The following is a 19,344-nucleotide window of genomic DNA, read 5'->3' on the forward strand; positions in this document are numbered from 1 at the left end:
TTCTTTCTTCAGTTCTAACATTCCTAGTCTTACTTTTCCTTTCTTTCCTTTTCATCAGGAGTACCATGTCTATCCTCCTCCTTCCGCTTTCCACTGTGGAAAATCATCTCTTATCGAGAAATTGAAACCTGTTTTAACAGGAGTGCCACAGAGATAACAGTACACAGGCAGCTTCCAAACAAAGTTAAGCACATAAAATTTAGAACAGGATGTGATAATTACTGGATGTTCCTTGAAAATAACTACACGAGAAATGCTAGTTCTTAATTAACTGTGAAACTGGAGAGTAAGCTAGACTACACAGGCAACGAATTAAGATAATGCACAAAATGATTATGGATAAGCCAAGTTTGAGTTGTGACATATTTAATGAATTCAAAGTAGAATTATACAAGCTGATACTTAGTAGAGACATTAGGATTAATATCTTTCACTGAAGTCCAAGAGTTGCAAACTTAAAAAGAACTAGTTTCTCTGAATTTCATTTTTTTATATTAATGATGGGATTTTATACTTACAAATATTATGGATGTATATTTTATAATAGTGGTGACATCATTTGCCTAAGGGGGGGCAGGGAGGGGGGGGGGGGGGGGGAGATATGGTAGTACAACATATCACTTCAATGAAATGATGTGTTAGCCAATGTCTGCCTAACTGATGAATAATGATCATGATAGTTACAAGTATTTTTTTTTAAATTAAGTAATTTAGAACTGCAAACTGTTTGGAAGTTTTGTTACTGTTTGTGCATCTAAACTGGTATGGATGGAAGCCTCGTGTCTTCTAGGTGGGAGGGATGAGGGCAACAACACTATGCTTTACAGTATCTGCTGGCTTGTGTTCAAAAGAAAAGTTTTCCATTATTTAGTAAAGAGCTGAAAATGTCAAAGTTTCCAGATTCCAGCATTGAGCTTCAATGGTGAAGAAGTCCTCATTAACATGACTTACACGGTTTTTCTGAACTTTATTTCAAGATGCAGTAGTTGAGAATTTAAGAATATCAGCAATTGTAATGAGAACATAGGCATTTCTACAAGTTATTAGAAGGGGCAACACATCAAGCTGTGTAGTAAAACTACTTTTCTGGAATTTTTTTCTACACAGATTTAGCAAAGTTTATAACTCTGTATGTAGGTTTAATAAAACGAGCATTACTGAAAAATTTTACTTAAGTAAACTATATTGATGAAAAATAATGCACACAACAAATTAAATGTATCACTGTAGTAAATGAATAATAAATTGTATAAGCTTTCTAAAAACTGGAAAGTTAAAAAATCCTATATCTCGTTGTTTACGGCAACTACTGTACATTGGTTTTAGTACCATGCATAATAAAGAACAGATTTTACTTATTCTTCATAAATTATTAATAGAAGAAAAAATTAATTAGAAATAGAAGAAAAAATGGGTTACAATACAAAGTTAAGAAAGCTCTCTTTTTTAGGAATTGTTTTTATTATAATTTTACTTTGCCTGTCACTGTAGTCAAGTTTGGCAGTTGTGCCATATTCTATTGTCACAATAGCTAAACTTGAGAGCTTTCTTTCTTTCACACTTTACCTTAAGCAATATTTTATCATTTTTAATTTGCTGAAACTGCATTAACAAGATGCTACAGTAACCAGAACCACATACCACATACTAAAAAAACCTTCAAAACATCTACATCAAATGGTATGCTGTGGCAACGATATTTGTCAGTTCACACACCTGGAACTTGATAGCAGCTATTTTTTTTAACTACCTCTACTGTATCAATAGCTCTGCAATATTTGGCATCAAAATCAGCAGCACTTTTTTTCAAGATAGGATACAGAGCTTTGTATTAAGATGCAGCCTGATAGCAAATTGAAGCAACATGAAGTGATGTGAAATAGGAGAGGTCTGTTTTCCATTTCAGTTACTATTCTATCAAATTCTTGAAGCACTCACTCAAGGTTAAAATAGCTTCTTGGCACAGATCAAGTGCGCCTCACATTCAGTCACTCTCTTCACCTCTCTCAACCTTGCAACAGAAAAATTATTTTGAGTGGATACAGAATCATAAACATCTTCTCCTTTGGCTACATACTTCTGCACTCTTTCTTCATGTAGTTGTTTAATATTTTTCACAATACCAGCTTGCAATCTCTATGATACATGAAGGGTAGCACTGTTATCTTCTAGAGATTTGTTGGTACAGTTCAGTTTCATAAATACATCAGACTACATCTCCAAAGAAATTTGTAAGCAATTTCACTGAGAAGGATCCTAATACCCATTGCTGTTTCAGTGGTCCATTTGTCTGTATTCGTTATATCCTGTGCAGACTTGCGTACAGATCGTAAGTTCTTGTGAAGAGCTGCAAAAACTCGATGCCTAGAAGATCATCTTAAATCATAGTGTCTCTTGAGAGCCATTTTAAGCAAAACAAAGGGAAGCCTCAATCTCAAAGTAAAGCTGCCGATGTATTCAAAGAACTGTACCACATTTTCAAAAAAAAGTGATCATTAAAACAAACATTTCTATGGCTTGTTTGCAAGCAAGGCATAAATTTGCCAGATGGTTTTTCCAGCATATATTTGCTTGAATGTCTTCATATTTTCCTGCCAGTGCTTGAATCATTAGCAAAGCCTTGGCCACAACAAGTCTGAATGCCCCAGTCATTACTGTTGAGCTTCTGCAATATTTCTTCCACTAAGTTCCTTCAGTTTTCTAATGACTTACGATGAAGTCTTATGACACCAGATGCTTTCACAATGCAGCTGATCACCAGTGGTAGAGCATACATTTGTTAACATCAGGGTTTAACTGAGAGGAACAGAGTATAGCTGTCTATTTGCATAATGACAAACAGCTCCTGTTATACTGATCTACAATACAATAGCAAAGTAGCAACAAGAACTCCACTGTCAAACAAGAGTAAGTTGTGTGAACCGAGTGCAATACTGCCACGTGAAACATGTCAGCGATAAATAAATGTTTGGTTGTAGTCATCTCTTTATGAAGCTACATGGAAGAAATGACATTGCAGAATTGACACTGTGACAACAGTGTGCACTTACAGTACTGGGCTGAGGGGAAGGTGGCTCATCAGAGGTAGAATACAAGAACATGAATGGTAGGAGAACTCACGTACCTCTCCCAGTTAATTCTTAAACTGTCTTTCTTCCTTTCTTTTTTGCCGCTGCCCCCTCCCACCACACTCACTATTTACATCCACTCTATGCTCGCACCCTCGAAGAAGGCCTATCTTGCCACCACTCGGTACAGCCCTGGTTTGAGATGACACAGTAGTGCTGCATTTCAGACTGACACATGGTCACTTATATTTTATAACAATGATGAAAATCTCAATGAAGGTACCAAAATAAATTATACTACAAATTCACAATGAAATTTGTCCTTACAAGGGAAACTCCCCGTCACACCCCCATCACATTTACTGGTAAGACGGCCCAGTGGATAGCCTGTCAAAAACTGAACACAGATCAAGCATGAAAACAGGAAGGAGGTGTACTGAACTGTAAAAAAAGAAGAGTTTAATCATGTGACAAACTGGACTTGAAGACTCACCTATTTTTTTGGTGGGCAGTGCTTTACCATCTTGCCATCAGATTGTACTTCATGAGATAACAAAGTACGATTCTGTGATAAATTATCTTTTGTTTATCAAACTCAGCAGATACTTCTGAATGATGGCAGAGTATCATGCACAATATAAAAAGTCTTGGTCATTAACTAATAGTGTGAGACAGTATCAGCACTACTCACATAGCCTGGTGAATATTGTGAACAAGGAGACAAATCTGGGTTTTGCATGATAAGTTCCTTTGACATCCTTGCTAATTACTACAGTAAGGTAGACGATATCAAACATATACTTATTTTTTAACATTTAAGTACTTACTTTCACCATAGCATAAACGTAACTCTCTGGACCAGTAAATTCTGTTGGATCTTTCACTTTAACCAGAACTATGAAATAAAGGTAATGCCACATGTTGTGCTCACATTTTATGTGTTCTTCAAAACTCACTGTCTTATTATCAAATGCAGTTCTGTTGAGTCCTGTTGGTGGAAGAGAGAGAACCGATATCAGAAACTGTGATAAAATACATAAATATTGCATGGAATTTATTAACAGTCATTTTTGTCAATATGCCTCCTGGGCATCATGACTATTTCAGTTACAAAAACTCCATAATATTTTGACAAAGCAGCAGCCCGGCAGATTATTTAACTGGTTGAGTGAAGTCTTGGGTATCTCTACCACATTTACTGCAATTAAATATTCACAGCAAAGAAATTATAAATATGAGGAGCTCAAAGCCAAAAATAACAACAGTCCTATTTTAATTTTATTTTTTAGAACATACAAGACTTTTAGCAATACCCTCACATCACTGAATGTACTGCAGACAGTTATTTATTGAAATCCAGATCAGGTATAAATTTAGTGTGAGGCTCATAGTAACAGGAATGAAAATTGCTGAAAGCATGGTCTAGATTTCAAATAAAGAAAAATAGCACATTAGTAAGTACAGCAGAACCTCACTAATGTGACCTTGGATAAGCCGACTGCCCACTTAGTCTGACCATCCCATTCCTGGTGTTCATTTGCATGCATGGCCCGCCACTGCAGTCAGTTCTGGAATTGTCGGTGTCTCATCATCTGCGATATGGAGCAGTAGGCAGTTGACCGCTGATAGGTGCAGTAGTTGGATCCGTTTCAGTATGAAATAACTTGTTTCTAACTCGAGCAACAGCAATACTGTTATAAATTATTGTCAGTGTTCTTCGTATATACTAAAGTGTATCAAACTAAATTATGGTACCAACTAAATGTAAATGTTTGACACTGTTTTTAGTGGAGAAACTGAAAGTTCTTGAAAGGTTAGATAAAGGTAAGTCTCTTCAAAACATTGCAAGTGAAGTAGGGGTTGGCATAACAACAAGAGTTGAGAAAACAGTCATAGTTTAGTGGAGAGATCCTCTTGTAGCTATATGTGTAGGAAAGGTGCAGCCATCCTCAGCAGTTAGGTAATCTAAGTCAGTTGTAAATTCTAACAAGAGGAAGAAGGAGGAGGAGGAGGAGGTGATTCTGCTGCTAGGTAGTTCGCATGGCAGAGGTGTGGGCCAGCAGTTGCAGAAAGTGTTGAGGAGTGAGCACCAGGGCACCAGCATTGTGAAGCTTAGTGCAGGGTTGGCTCAGGCGACTGTTAGCGTAGAGGAGTTATGCAGGAATTTTATGAAAGAGGATCAGGTACTGATTGTGGGTGGAGCTGGGAACAGTCTGGATAGGGACAGGTGATAGCTACTCAAACTGGTGGCACTAATGTGTGCTTCATGCAACTGTTTCAGTGTTATGACTGGTCTCATCTTAATGCAGCTGTTAGGTGTGTTAACATGGGGCTGGAGAAGGCACTGATGGCAGAGGACATGGCTCTCATTGCAGTGGTGCCAGTTGGGTCTATCAATAGATCAGGTTTCACTAAGCATGGCCTGCACTCAATAGGTGTGAGTAGGGGAGGCTGGCAAAGCATATAGGTGACAGTCTAGTGGGCAGTGGTGGGATCATTCAAGGAAAAACTCCCGTAGTAGTTCGTGTTAGAGCAGCACCTTTCTTAGATTGAAGTCAGGTGATAGGCATCTCTGCTTAAACAAAGTCCCTCTAACAAAGAAATCATCTTCAAAGGAGGTCAGGTATCCAAGTAGTGAAGGAATTAGCATCTTTCATCAACATATAAAAGGTATTATGGAGATAAAGTTAGTGAACTGCTTCTAGATGTTGACTCTGAGATTATTGGTATAACAGAGCAGCACTTAAATAATTTGACAATTCTGAGGCTTCCTTTACCAGGATACAGGTTAGCTGTCTGTTTTTCAAGGGGTTCCTAGCAAAGTGGGGGAGTAGTCATGTATGTAAAAAACAGCATTATATTTGAGCCTGTAGACGCATCATGGCACTGCACTAATAGGTATTTGAATGTTGTGCAGGGGCATTGAATTTAGTGAAACTAAACTTGTAATTCTTGTTATTTATAGGTCCCATAACTCTGACTTCAGAGCATTTCTGCTCAAGCTAAAGAGGGTTCTTGGTTCACTTTATAGGAAGCACCAAAAATTAGTGTGGTGACTTCAATATTTTGTATGTGATTGTGCAAGGAAAAGGATGTTGGTAGTTCTCCTAAACTTATATGATCTGATGCAGATTGTGTTTTTCCGACCAGGTTGCAGGGGAACAGTAGCACAACCATAGACAACATTTTTATTCATTCTTCATTACTAGATGGGCATACTGTTAGTAAAAGGGTGACTGGTCTTTCAGAACACGATGCACAAATTTTAACACTAAATGGTTTTTGCACTTAAACAAATGCTATATATAATTACAAAATATGTAGAAAAGCTAATCCAAGGGCAACAGAGAGGTTTTTTAAACCTTGTTTAAAGGAACAAGAGTGGCAGGATGTTTATAGTGCTGATAACATAGATGACAAATATAATGCTTTCCTTAACACATTTCGCATGTTCGTGGAAAGTTCCTCTCCATTAGAACATTCTAAACAGGGTACTAGCGGTAAACGGCAGCCTGGGTGCCCGAGTGATGCGATAAAGATATCTTTTAGAACAAAGTGCGAATTACATCAAAATGTTAGAAGAAGTCATAATCCAGCTACAATAGCTCACTACAAATAGTATTGTATGGTGTTTAAATATGTTATTACGAAGGCAAAAAGAATGTGGTATGCAAATAAAATAGCTAATTCACAGGATAAAATTAAAACCATATGGTCAGTCGCAAATGAAAAGTGTGGTCAGCAGCACAAGGTCAATGATATAAAGTCAGTTTGTTGTAAAAATATTTCTGTTACTGGTAAGTCAGACATATGTACAGTATTAAGGAATCACTTTCTGAGTATTGCTGGTGACTTATATAAAAACTTTGTTTCTACAGGGAATCATGTAACACTTTTGGAAAATGCCTTCCTGAGACTGATGTCTGAAATACTCTTCTGTGATACCAGTAATGGGGACACTGAGTCAACATATAAATCACTGAAGACTAAGGACTCTCAGGGATATGATGGAGTAACTAGCAGTATAGTAAAGTACTGTGCTGCTGATGTTAACCCTGTACTTAGCCGAACTTTTAATTTTTCTATTAAGGATGGCCAGTTTCCTGAACAATTAAAGTGCTCAGTAGTAAAGCCACTTTATAAAATGGGAGAAAGGGATAATGTAGACAATTTTAGACCTATTTCTATGCCACCAGTGTTTCCTAAAGTTACTGAAAAGGCTGTTTATGTAAGGAGAATTAATCATTTTATTTCACATAATTTTCTGTCAAATCTACAGTTCAGTTTTAGAAGTGGTTTAACAACTGAAAACACTATATTCTCTTTTCTCTGTGAGGTACTGGATGGAGACAATAAAAAGTTTCGGACACAAGGCATCTTTTTTTATTTAACCAAGGCATTTGATTGTGTATATCACAAAATATTGTTCCAGAACTTGGGCCATTATGGAATATGGGGAGTAGCTCACAATTGGTTCACCTCTTACTTTCATAACAGACAGCAAAAGGTCATCTCCACATTGCTGAGAATGGCTTTGATGTGGGGTCTATGTGAGACACAGTTAAATGTGTGTGTGTGTGGGGGGGGGGGGGGGGGGGAGGAGCAGGGATCAGTGCTGGGGCCACTCCTGTTTCTTATTTATTTAAGTGATATGCCCTCTAGTATTACAGGTGATTCTAAAATATTTCTGTTTGCTGATGACACTAGCCTGGTAGTAAACAATTCTGTGTGCAATGTTGGCACTGTTTCAAATAGTGCAGTTCAAGACATAAGTTTATGGCTTATAGAAAATAAACTAATGCTAAATCACAGTAAGACTCAGTTTTTACAGTTTCTAACACACAATTCAACAAAACCCAACATTCTAATTTCATAGAATGGGCATATGATTAGTGAAACTGAACAGCCGGCCGCTGTGGCCAAACGGTTCTAGGCGCTTCAGTCCAGAACCGCGCTGCTGCTACGGTCGCAGGTTCGAATCCTGCCTCAGGCGTGGATGTGTGTGATGTCATTAGGTTAGTTAGGTTGAAGTAGTTCTAAGTCTAGGGGACTGATGACCTCAGATGTTAAGTCCCATAGTGATTAGAGTCATTTGAACCATTTTTTTGAAACTGAACAGTTCAAATTTCTAGGTGTTCAGATAGATTGTAAACTGTCATGGAAAGCCCATGTTTAGGATCTTGTTTAAAGACTTAATACAGACATTTTTACTATTTGAACAGTATCTGAAATAAGTGATAGTTAGACATGATAAAGTAATCTGCTTTGCTTATTTTCATTCACTTTTGCCATATGGTATTATATTTTGGGTAACTCTTCCACTTTTCAAATGATATTTTTGGCTCAGAAATGGGTGGTTTGGGTAATAAGTGGTGTTAAGTTCACAGGCCTCTTGTCTGTTCATTAGTCTGTGTGTTTTGACATTGGCTGCTCAATATATACAAGGGTCGTCCACAAAGTAAGTTCCATTTCTATTTCTATCCATGGCAGCACTACGAGCGCAGTTCCGAGGATGCGTGGCACTTACTCTGACTCAAGGAGATGACATGTATGCCATTTTCAGGTCACTGCTGCCAATGTGTGCTTTGTAGTGCTTCTTTATAATGTCAGCTGTAATTGAAAATGCCGCCGTGTGTGATATCAGATCTGTGATTCGTTTTCTAAATGCAAAGAAAGTTAAACCAAAGGAAATTCATTGGCAAATCTGTGAGGTTTACAGACAAAATGCTATGAGTGATTCAATGGTTAGAGGATGGGTCAGACTGTTCAATGAAAGACGTGATAAAGTGCACGATGAAGAATGAAGTGAACCCCCGTCTGTGGTTACTGATGAACTGGTTCACACAATTGAAGAGAAGATTAAGCACAGCCATATGTTTACACTTAGTGCCCTCGTATGGAAGTTCCACAAATCTTACGATCACTAATTCATGAAATTGTTACTGAAAAACTGAAATTTCAAAAACTTTGCTCACGTTGGGCACCAAAAATTCTTACTGAACAACACAAAAAACAACAGATGGGCAGTGCACTTCAGTTTTTGACACACTACAATGAAAAAGGCAATGGTTTTCTTTCTTCGATAGTAATGGGGGATGAAACTTGGGTATTGTACGACACCCCCGAAACAAAATGGCAATCAATGGAATGGAGGCACACTTCTTCCCCAATGAAGATTAAGCCTAAGCAAATCTTGACACCTTGAAAAGCCATGTGCACTGTTTTTTGGGACAGAAAAGGCATTTTGCTGACTGATTTCTTACCACGAGGCCAAACAATCAATGAACATGGTTACTACGAGACCATTAGGAAATTGCACCTCACAATACAGAACAAGCACCGACGATTACTGTGAAAAGGTGGTGTTTTTTTTCCACGATAATGCCCAACCTCAAACAGCGAATGTGACCACACAACTCTTATGGGAATTTCATTGGGATGTATTTGATCATCCTCCGTACAGCCTGGACCTTGCTCCTAGCAACTTTCATCTCTTTTTACACCTAAAATCTGTCCTTTGTAGTCAACACTTCAACAATGATGATGAGTTCAAAGAACATGTTAGCACATGGTTGAATACACATGTGGCAACCTTCAATGAAGAAGACATACACGCTACGACAAGTGCCTACAAAATTTCTGGAGAAAGGCATGAAGTATGCTGCTGCATTCATTTTCAATAAGCTACCATAAGAATTCAAAGATCTTAGCAGTAATCCACGCACTTTCAAATTGAAACTGAAGAGTTCCCTCATGGACAACTCCTTCTATTCTGTCGAGAAGTTCCTTGAAAAATTAAGCTGATTCCTGTGTTATATTGTTGATTGCATTTACATAAACTTATGGATTTTTTTCCTTTTTTTGGAGGGCTCAAACATTTTATTTTCTCTGTTATTACTTATATGTTGTAATTTCATGTACTGATAAGTTCTATGATGTTGGAGATTTGCTCCTCAATTTGGTCCTATGGAACTAGACATGTATTAGAAAAAAAGGAAAACTGTACAATGACGATTGATGATTAGACGGATTGAAAATACACAAGATTTTGTAGAGGCCTAAAAGTGAAATTCTAGACAATGCCTTGATCGTGTGATTTGAGCAGCAGAAAAGAAGAACAACTCCATTGTCTGGACATATAAAAGAAAAGGCATTGATTTGTATGAAAAATTGGATTACGAAAATGAAAATCAATAATTTACAACTCGTGAAGGCTGGCTACATTGGTGGAAAAATGACATGGCATTCGAAAAATACGGTAATTATATTCAGTGAGAAGTTGTCTGCTGCTGAAACAGCTGCAAATGAATTTGTTCCAAAATTTGAAAACTTAGTTAAGAGGAGGAAAATAAGCTAAAGTTATGAATTAAAGTTTGTGTTGGAGAGGGCACTGGACCTGGATAGTCCATGCAGCAATGTTAACCATAGTGCTGCAGTGGTGTAATGGTTAGCATTCCTGTCTAGTAAGCATGGAGACACAGGTGCAGGTCCTGGCTGTAGCACAAATTTTAATTCATTTCTTCAGATTCCATCATTATCATAGATAAAAATGAGACTTAAATGACCAGAGGAAAATGTAATAAAAAGATCTAAAACAGTTTAAGCTGACCCATGATCAAATTTATAACATTGGTGAGTATGGCTTAAATTACAAAATGGTCCCTACAAGAACTCTTGCTGGAGAAAATGCACCTACTGATCTCTGTAGTAATGATAATAGCAATCACAATATGCCACTGTTTGTCATCAGAAGGAAGGAAAACAAAGGGCTATCAAAAACATTAATAAGGGATCACTACCTGTGTATTATCCTAACCAGACGTCAACATAGATGGAATCCAGCCTCTTTAGCAAATGATTTTATGATTAGTTTATTCCTGTCATTACAAAACACCTAAAAGGAAAAAAAAACTCCTTAAACATGCCATATTTATACTCAACAATGAGACATCTCATCATTCTGAAGGAGAACTTGAAAAAGATGAAATAGAACTTTTCTTCTTGCCAATGTAACATGTTTAATTCATCTCATAAACCAGGGGATCACTGAGTCGCTGAAGAGGCAATGTTGTTGATAATACACTGGGCTTATATTAGAGAGGACACAACATGGAAGCGTAAATATAAAAGATGTAAATTGTACAATTGCTGATGTTTGGGAAGAAATGCCAGCATCAATGCTCAAAAAATCTTTGCGCAAACTGTGGCCAAAAATGAATGAAAACAAAGAAGAAAAATCACAAGAAATAAGTGAAGAGAATGAAGGTGAAACAGCTCATGCAATAAGTGATGAAAGGCATGGCGTAGACGCTCCAGTGATTGTGAGGGTTTCGCAAACTTTAGAACCGGACTTTGAGCCCACTGATACGTGTGGATAACTACAGCTGAGGTTAACTGCACAATGGAAGGAGAATGAACAGATGAGCAAACACTGAATATGTAACTCTAACAGCTCATGAGAATGAGAAAGATAATGAAGATACTGAAACTACATCTTGACTCAGCTCAAGTACGACATACAGGCGAATGCATTTGATAAAGTCCTTCAATGCATTGAGCAAAGTACTACACCTCTCCAAGGAAACATTTTGAGGATTAGGAAACGGCAGATCATCATGGCGAAATCAAGACTGTCATCTGTTAAGGAAAAGAACATTACATTCTTTTTTAATCCTGTTTAAGAACAGAACAGTTTTTACCAGGTGATTTCTTATGTTTTAAACAGTTATGTGAAAAATTAAGTTGTGTGTCAGTCCAGTACTGTAATAAGGTATGCACAGTTGTTAAACTTTCACTTACAGTATCATCATCTTACTGTTTGATACAGATGTATTTTACAATACAGACACTACTGTACACTTCGCTTTTATGTAAGATTTTTTGGCATGTTGACTTTTTCTTTTCATCTTTTTTACTATTTTTAACGTGGAACAATATTTCAGACAGTCTTCCCAGTTGAAAATTAAAGTTTTTATTTACTGTATTGTGATGTTATGGGTCAATAAAAGTGTTTACCTCATAATCCGGCCTTTTTTGCACTCTGACCATGCTCCCAGTCCCAGTGAGGGCAGATTAGCGAGATTCTACTGTAAGCCCACAGTTGACAGATGAGATGACTTATTTTTAAGGGACTATATGTATGGGTGTAGCAATATATTAGTATGATTTAACACTGGCTATTGCACTAATGAAAGTAATAGGCATTGATTTTGAGCAGTTCAATGAGTCACTTTTAAACAATAGACAACAGAATAGGAACTGCGCAGTGTTAGAAGGAAAGACACAATGACAAAAATCTATGAAAAGCACAAAATTTACATCCAATATGAATAATGTTATAAAGTATAAATGACTGAAGTGTCAGATAAATGCATCAACATACCTGGAAAAACACTTGTGTGACTGTCCTGAGCAGTAATAATATCTAAATACTGTCCAGTTGCTTGTTTCATTATGAGCCGACACTTAAAATAATACAGAGATATGAAGAATTCTAATGGTTGAGTTTTTCTCGGAAAGCTATAAAAACTATCTATTCTGCTTATTCAAGACTTCACCAACAAAATTAGTTGATCAAATGTGTTTCACAATAAAGTGTAGTGGGATACAGTACAAGTTGAAAGTGATTTGTCAGAATAGGGTGTCACATTATGATGAAATTCCTAGTAACAAACCAAACTAATTGCCCTTAGCTTGAAAATTATGTTCAGTCTAATCACATAGGTGAGATGGGAGCTACTAATGCCACTTAATATTTGATTATATGATTCCAACAGCACATTTCTAAAACATATTAGAAACTATATAAATTCACACTTACCACATATAAAACAAGTGTCCTTAAGTATTAGCTCCTTTTGTTGTTTCTCACTTCTGAGGTCGGCAAAAGTATCAATAATAACACCAAAGATCAGGTTCAACACTATAATAATAACAATGAAGTAAAATAGAAGATCATACACGACTCTTGCCACAAACAGAGGTTCCTGAAACAGAATACAAAGCATTACTCATTTTGTAATTTAAATGTGACCATCTCTGAATGTCATTTGCAAAAGAAATGTAAATGTTCAACTTACAGTACTGCTTGGAGCTCGTAAGATGTCACCAATTCCCCCACCATTTCTTAAGCCTTGGTTCAGTGTTGTAACAATACACATAATCAATGAGTCACAAGATCTTTCTTTCACTTCACTTGATACTGTTACAAGTTCAGCTACACCTTCATGGTAGATGTGACCTATTGGGAGATCAGGAAAAACATCTCACAAAATTTTAAAACATACCTTAGAATTAGTAGGCTGATTCCTCAAATGGTGGAAAAAGGCACAAAAGAAAAATAACTTCAACTAAATGGAACAGAAAATTAAAACATACAAACTGACTGTTAATAATATGCTTTCAAGCTGTAAGATGTACTACATAGTGTGACAAATCTGGATGCTGTTATAGATTACTCAGACTGTGTTGTTATTCCATCAAGGTGATAGTGAGTGGTCAAACTCCCCCCCCCCCCCCCCCCCCCCTCACACACACATTTATTCTGTCCATTACGCTTCTTCCTGATTCCCAAAGTGATTTTTTTAACCTTTCTCCCCCCTTACTTTAATTATATCTGTAGTTTCATTAGTGTCAAATTAACCTTCTCGGAACATGCTTTCAGCATTCCAAGTAGTTATTTTATAAAGGAACACAGGGACCACTAAATGTCTCCTGGATTTCTGTTACCTTAGCATCATAATTTCTATTAGGGAACTGATGGGGTTCTTTCCTGTTGCCCTCATCTTCACAGTAATATAACCATTTCAACTGTTACTGTCATGCAGATAAAATTAAAGTCAAGAACCTGTTCAAGATCAGTTATTATCCATTTTGAATGTTAATGGTGATTGTTGCTCCTTTTGTACCATCCCAACAGAATGGCTAAACTCTACTTTTGTAATGATACCAGAACAAATTAATACTAAAGAATGCTCTGAACAGAATTACATGGTCCAGTCACATCAATGTGACCAATTGTTGCTCATGTCGGCACCAATGACTCATGCCGTCTGGGTTCAGAGTTCATCCTCAGTTCGTACAGGCGGTTGGCGGAATTGGTGAAGGCGGAAAGCCTCGCTCGCGGGGTGGAATCAGAGCTAACTATTTGTAGTATCGTTCCCAGAACCGATCGCGGTCCTCTGGTTTGGAGCCGAGTGGAAGGCTTAAACCAGAGGCTCAGACGATTCTGCGGAGATCTGGGGTGCAAATTTCTCGACCTCCGCTATCGGGTGGAGAAATGTAGGGTGCCCCTGAATAGGTCAGGCGTGCACTACACGCCGGAAGCGGCTACAAGGGTAGCGGAGTACGTGTGGAGTGCACATGGGGGTTTTTTAGGTTAGAGAATCCCCTCCTTAGGCCCGACAAGACGCCTTCTGAGACGCGGCAAGGTAGGAGTAGGCAAAATGCAACAGGGAATAACAATATTAATGTGCTAATAGTAAACTGCAGGAGCGTCTATAGAAAGGTCCCAGAACTGCTCTCATTAATAAACGATCACAACGCCCATATAGTACTAGGGACAGAAAGTTGGCTGAAACCAGACGTAAACAGTAATGAAATCCTAAACTCAGATTGGAATGTATACCACAGAGACAGGCTGAACAGTGAAGGAGGAGGCGTGTTTATAGCGATAAGAAGTGCAATAGTATCGAAGGAAATTGACGGAGATCCGAAATGTGAAATGATTTGGGTGAAGGTCGCGGTTAAAGCAGGCTCAGACATGGTAATTGGATGTCTCTATAGGCCCCCTGGCTCAGCAGCTGTTGTGGCTGAGCACCTGAAGGATAATTTGGAAAATATTTCGAGTAGATTTCCCCACCATGTTATAGTTCTGGGTGGAGATTTTAATTTGCCGGATATAGACTGGGAGACACAAACGTTCATAACGGGTGGCAGGGACAAAGAATCCAGTGAAATTTTTTTAAGTGCTTTATCTGAAAACTACCTTGAGCAGTTAAACAGAGAACCGACTCGTGGCGATAACATATTAGACCTTCTGGTGACAAACAGACCCGAACTATTTGAAAAAGTTAACGCAGAACAGGGAATCAGCGATCATAAAGCGGTTACGGCATCGATGATTTCAGCCGTAAATAGGAATATTAAAAAGGGTAAGAAGATTTTTCTGTTTAGAAAAAGTGACAAAAATCAGATTTCAGAGTACCTGTTGGCTCAACACAAAAGTTTTGTCTCAAGTACAGATAGTGTTGAGGATCAGTGGACAAAGTTCAAAACCGTCGTACATTATGCGTTAGATGAGTATGTGCCAAGCAAGATCGTAAGAGATGGAAAAGAGCAGCGGTGTACCGTAGGTCTCTAGAAGAGCGTAGCGTTCCAAAGGATTGGAAAAGGGCACAGGTCATCCCTGTTTTCAAGAAGGGACGTCGAACAGATGTGCAGAACTATAGACCTATATCTCTAACGTCGATCAGTTGTAGAATTTTGGAACACGTATTGTGTTCGAGTATAATGACTTTTCTGGAGACGAGAAATCTACTCTGTAGGAATCAGCATGGGTTTCGAAAAAGACGGTCATGTGAAACCCAGCTCGCGCTATTCGTCCACGAGACTCAGAGGGCCATAGACACTGGTTCACAGGTAGATGCCGTGTTTCTAGACTTCCGCAAGGCGTTCGATACAGTTCCCCACAGTCGTTTAATGAACAAAGTAAGAGCATATGGACTATCAGACCAATTGTGTGATTGGATTGAAGAGTTCCTAGATAACAGGACGCAGCATGTTATTCTCAATGGAGAGAAGTCTTCCGAAGTAAGAGTGATTTCAGGTGTGCCGCAGGGGAGTGTCATAGGACCGTTGCTATTCACAATATACATAAATGACCTGGTGGATGACATCGGAAGTTCACTGAGGCTTTTTGCAGATGATGCTGTGGTGTATCGAGAGGTTGTAACAATGGAAAATTATACTGAAATGCAGGAGGATCTACAGCGAATTGACGCATGGTGCAGGGAATGGCACTTGAATCTCAATGTAGACAAGTGTGATGTGCTGCGAATACACAGAAAGATAGATCCTTTATCATTTAGCTACAAAATAGCGGGTCAGCAACTGGAAGCAGTTAATACCATAAATTATCTGGGAGTACGCATTAGGAGTGATTTAAAATGGAATGATCATATAAAGTTGATTGTTGGTAAAGCAGATGCCAGACTGAGATTCATTGGAAGAATCCTAAGGAAATGCAATCCGAAAACAAAGGAAGTAGGTTACAGTACGCTTGTTCGCCCACTGCTTGAATACTGCTCAGCAGTGTGGGATCCGTACCAGATAGGGTTGATACAAGACATAGAGAAGATCCAACGGAGAGCAGCGCGCTTCGTTACAGGATCATTTAGTAATCGCGAAAGCGTTACGGAGATGATAGATAAACTCCAGTGGAAGACTCTGCAGGAGAGACGCTCAGTAGCTCGGTATGGGCTTTTGTCAAAGTTTCGAGAACATACCTTCACCGAAGAGTCAAGCAGTATATTGCTCCCTCCTACGTATATCTCGCGAAGAGACCATGAGTATAAAATCAGAGAGATTAGAGCCCACACAGAGGCATACCGACAATCCTTCTTTCCAAGAACAATACGAGACTGGAATAGAAGAGAGAACCGATAGAGGTACTGAAGGTACCCTCCGCCACACACCGTCAGGTGGCTTGCGGAGTATGGATGTAGATGTAGATGCCCATGTTTGATGTCAACATGCAACATTCACCGACAGATGGCAGCACTAGCAGTGCAGGGTAGATAAAGTGTGTTGGGGTGGGGGTACAGAAAACAGTGCAGTTGTTGTCGTAATGAGGAAATGGAGAGAGATTTATCCGAGATCCAAACAGGCATTGGTTGGTTGGTTGGTTGTTTGGGGAAGGAGACCAGACAGCATGGTCATCGGTCTCATCGGATTAAGGAAGGATGGGGAAGGAAGTCGGCCGTGCCCTTTCAGAGGAACCATCCCGGCATTTGCCTGGAGTGATTTTAGGGAAATCACGGAAAACCTAAATCAGGATGGCCAGATGCGGGATTGAACCGTCGTCCTCCCAAATGAGAGTCCAGTGTCTAACCACTGCGCCACCTCGCTCGGTGCAAATGGGCATTGTCATGGGTTTTCTGACCAGGTCGGAAGCATTTCTGAAACGGCTGAGCATGAATGACAAGCAGTTACACATGAAATGTAAAATCATCCCAGCAAATTAAATGTTCAAAGAGATTTTGGGACTGCAGCCTGTCAGCGTAAACTTCACTCCAACATATTTCAACTGGACACTTCAGTCATCTTCAGGTGGGCCACCAAAGACTGACAAAAATACTCTCTGTTCCCCCTTATATAGCATGACAGAAGGACCACACCACTCGGTGGCAGCACTTTTGCTGGTGGAACTGCAAGGATCCGCAGTCGACGACACTGACGCTCGGCGCAGTCATCTGAGTATTCTGGCATTTTCATCTGGAGCAAATCTCAGAGATGACAGAATTCCATGCATTATCCAGCTGGTAGCCACTGTCCCGGTTCATTAGATTTCCCATCATGCATATTTCAATGGATTCTTTTATAACAGAGTCCTAAAGAGATGTTGCTGTGGCCAAAATTAATGTTTTGTCGTACTCCATTCAATGTCCGCTGAAGATAAAATGTTCCATAACTGCAGACTTGCTGGGTTGCAGAAGGTGAGCGAAACGTTTATGTTCTGTACAACATGGTGTTTGTCCTATACAGGCCCAACCACACTGGCAAGGCATTTTGTAAATTTCCACCTTTCGCAATAACAAATTGTCCTTCACTGAGCCCAGCAGGTCCGAAATCTTAGGTGATGGGCAGAAAATCACTTTCATGTGAACATTACTAAGGATTCAAATTATTTTGAAGGAAATTTTTCCAAGAATGGATGAGAAGACAGGGACTTTGCTGGCACATTATCCTCTTTATCCACTTCTCAGTTTTGACTGAAAATGCCCTGTTAATTTGCTGGGTCACGTATCCACTGTCTCTGAAACTGTCCATAAATGTGCAAGCTCTTTAAGTAAACTATCTGCATCTGACACTGTATGGGTCCTGGGTACAAGGATTTTGAGTACACTCATGGTTTGGGATGAGTGATGGCAACTTGAAGACCGCAAGTACAAATAAGTGTGAGTGGACTTAAGGTAAACTATGTGTCCCACAGAGCCATCACTCTTCGGTCTAGGCAAAAACATCCAGGAATGGGAGTTAAGATGATGTAAAATCTCCATTAACTTATCTTCTCTGTGGAGCCACACTATGAAAGTATCATCCATATACCTCCAAAAAACAGTTAGATTAAGAACCACTGATTCACGTACTTTTTCCTCAAAATCCTCAATAAAAAAGTTAGCCACCAGTCTCCCCTGGAGTCTAACATTTTTTTGGAGGATTTTGAGGAAAGAGCACTTGAATCAGCATAGTGTGGCCCCACAGACAAGATAAGTAATGGAGCTTTTACATCATCTTAACTCCATTTATGAGAACATTCAATTTACTATGGAATTAGAGAACAATGGTTGTCTCCCATTCCTGGTTGTTTTGGTTAGATGGAAGAGTGATGGCTCTGTGGGAAATTTTGTTTACCGTATGTCCACTCACACTGATTTGTACTTGCACTCTTCAAGTTGCCATCACCCTTCCAAACCATGAGTATGCTCAAAACCATTGTACATACGGCCCATACAGTGTCAGATGCACATAGTTTACCTAAAGAACTTGCATATTTATGAACAGTTTCAGAGACAACGGATACTCGATCTGGCAAATTAACAGGGCATTTTCAGCTTAAACCAAGGACCGAGAAGTGGACAAATGAGAGAATGCACCATCAAAGTCCCTAGCTTTTCTTCCATTCACTGGAAACATTTCCTTCAAAACAGCAAGAATCCTTAGTAATTTTCACATGAAAGTGATTTTCTGCCACCATCTAAAGTTTCCGACCTGCTGGTACCAGTGAAGGATAATTTGTTATCGCGGAAGGTGGGAATTTACAAAATACCTTTCCTGTGTGGTAGAGCCTATATAGGACACACAACATGCACAATGGAAGAATATTGCACAGAACATAAACATTGCACTCGTGTTCTGCAACACAGCAAGTCTGCAATTGGGGAAAATTGTGTGTCCAGCAGACATTCAATGGAGTATGACAAAACAATTTTGGCCACGGTAACATTTCTTTGGGACTCCATTATGAAAGAACCTGTTGAAATATGCAGTGCGGAAA

At 38.9% G+C, this 19,344-nt stretch overlaps 1 protein-coding gene across 1 annotated transcript in view; it reads right to left on the minus strand.

The window, feature by feature from the left end:
- Nucleotides 1-19,344, minus strand: part of LOC126184403 (inositol 1,4,5-trisphosphate receptor) — a 372,462-nt gene that overhangs the window by 14,525 nt on the left and 338,593 nt on the right. Inside the window, exons 45-47 of the mRNA XM_049926787.1 lie at nucleotides 13,148-13,308; nucleotides 12,889-13,054; nucleotides 3,896-4,056 (exon numbers count right to left, since the gene is read on the minus strand). Of these exons, the coding sequence (XP_049782744.1) occupies nucleotides 3,896-4,056; nucleotides 12,889-13,054; nucleotides 13,148-13,308 (488 nt within the window). The remainder of the gene's footprint in view (nucleotides 1-3,895; nucleotides 4,057-12,888; nucleotides 13,055-13,147; nucleotides 13,309-19,344) is intronic.

This window comes from Schistocerca cancellata, chromosome 4 (genome assembly GCF_023864275.1).
Source record: "Schistocerca cancellata isolate TAMUIC-IGC-003103 chromosome 4, iqSchCanc2.1, whole genome shotgun sequence".
Classification (NCBI taxonomy): Eukaryota; Metazoa; Arthropoda; class Insecta; order Orthoptera; family Acrididae; genus Schistocerca; species Schistocerca cancellata.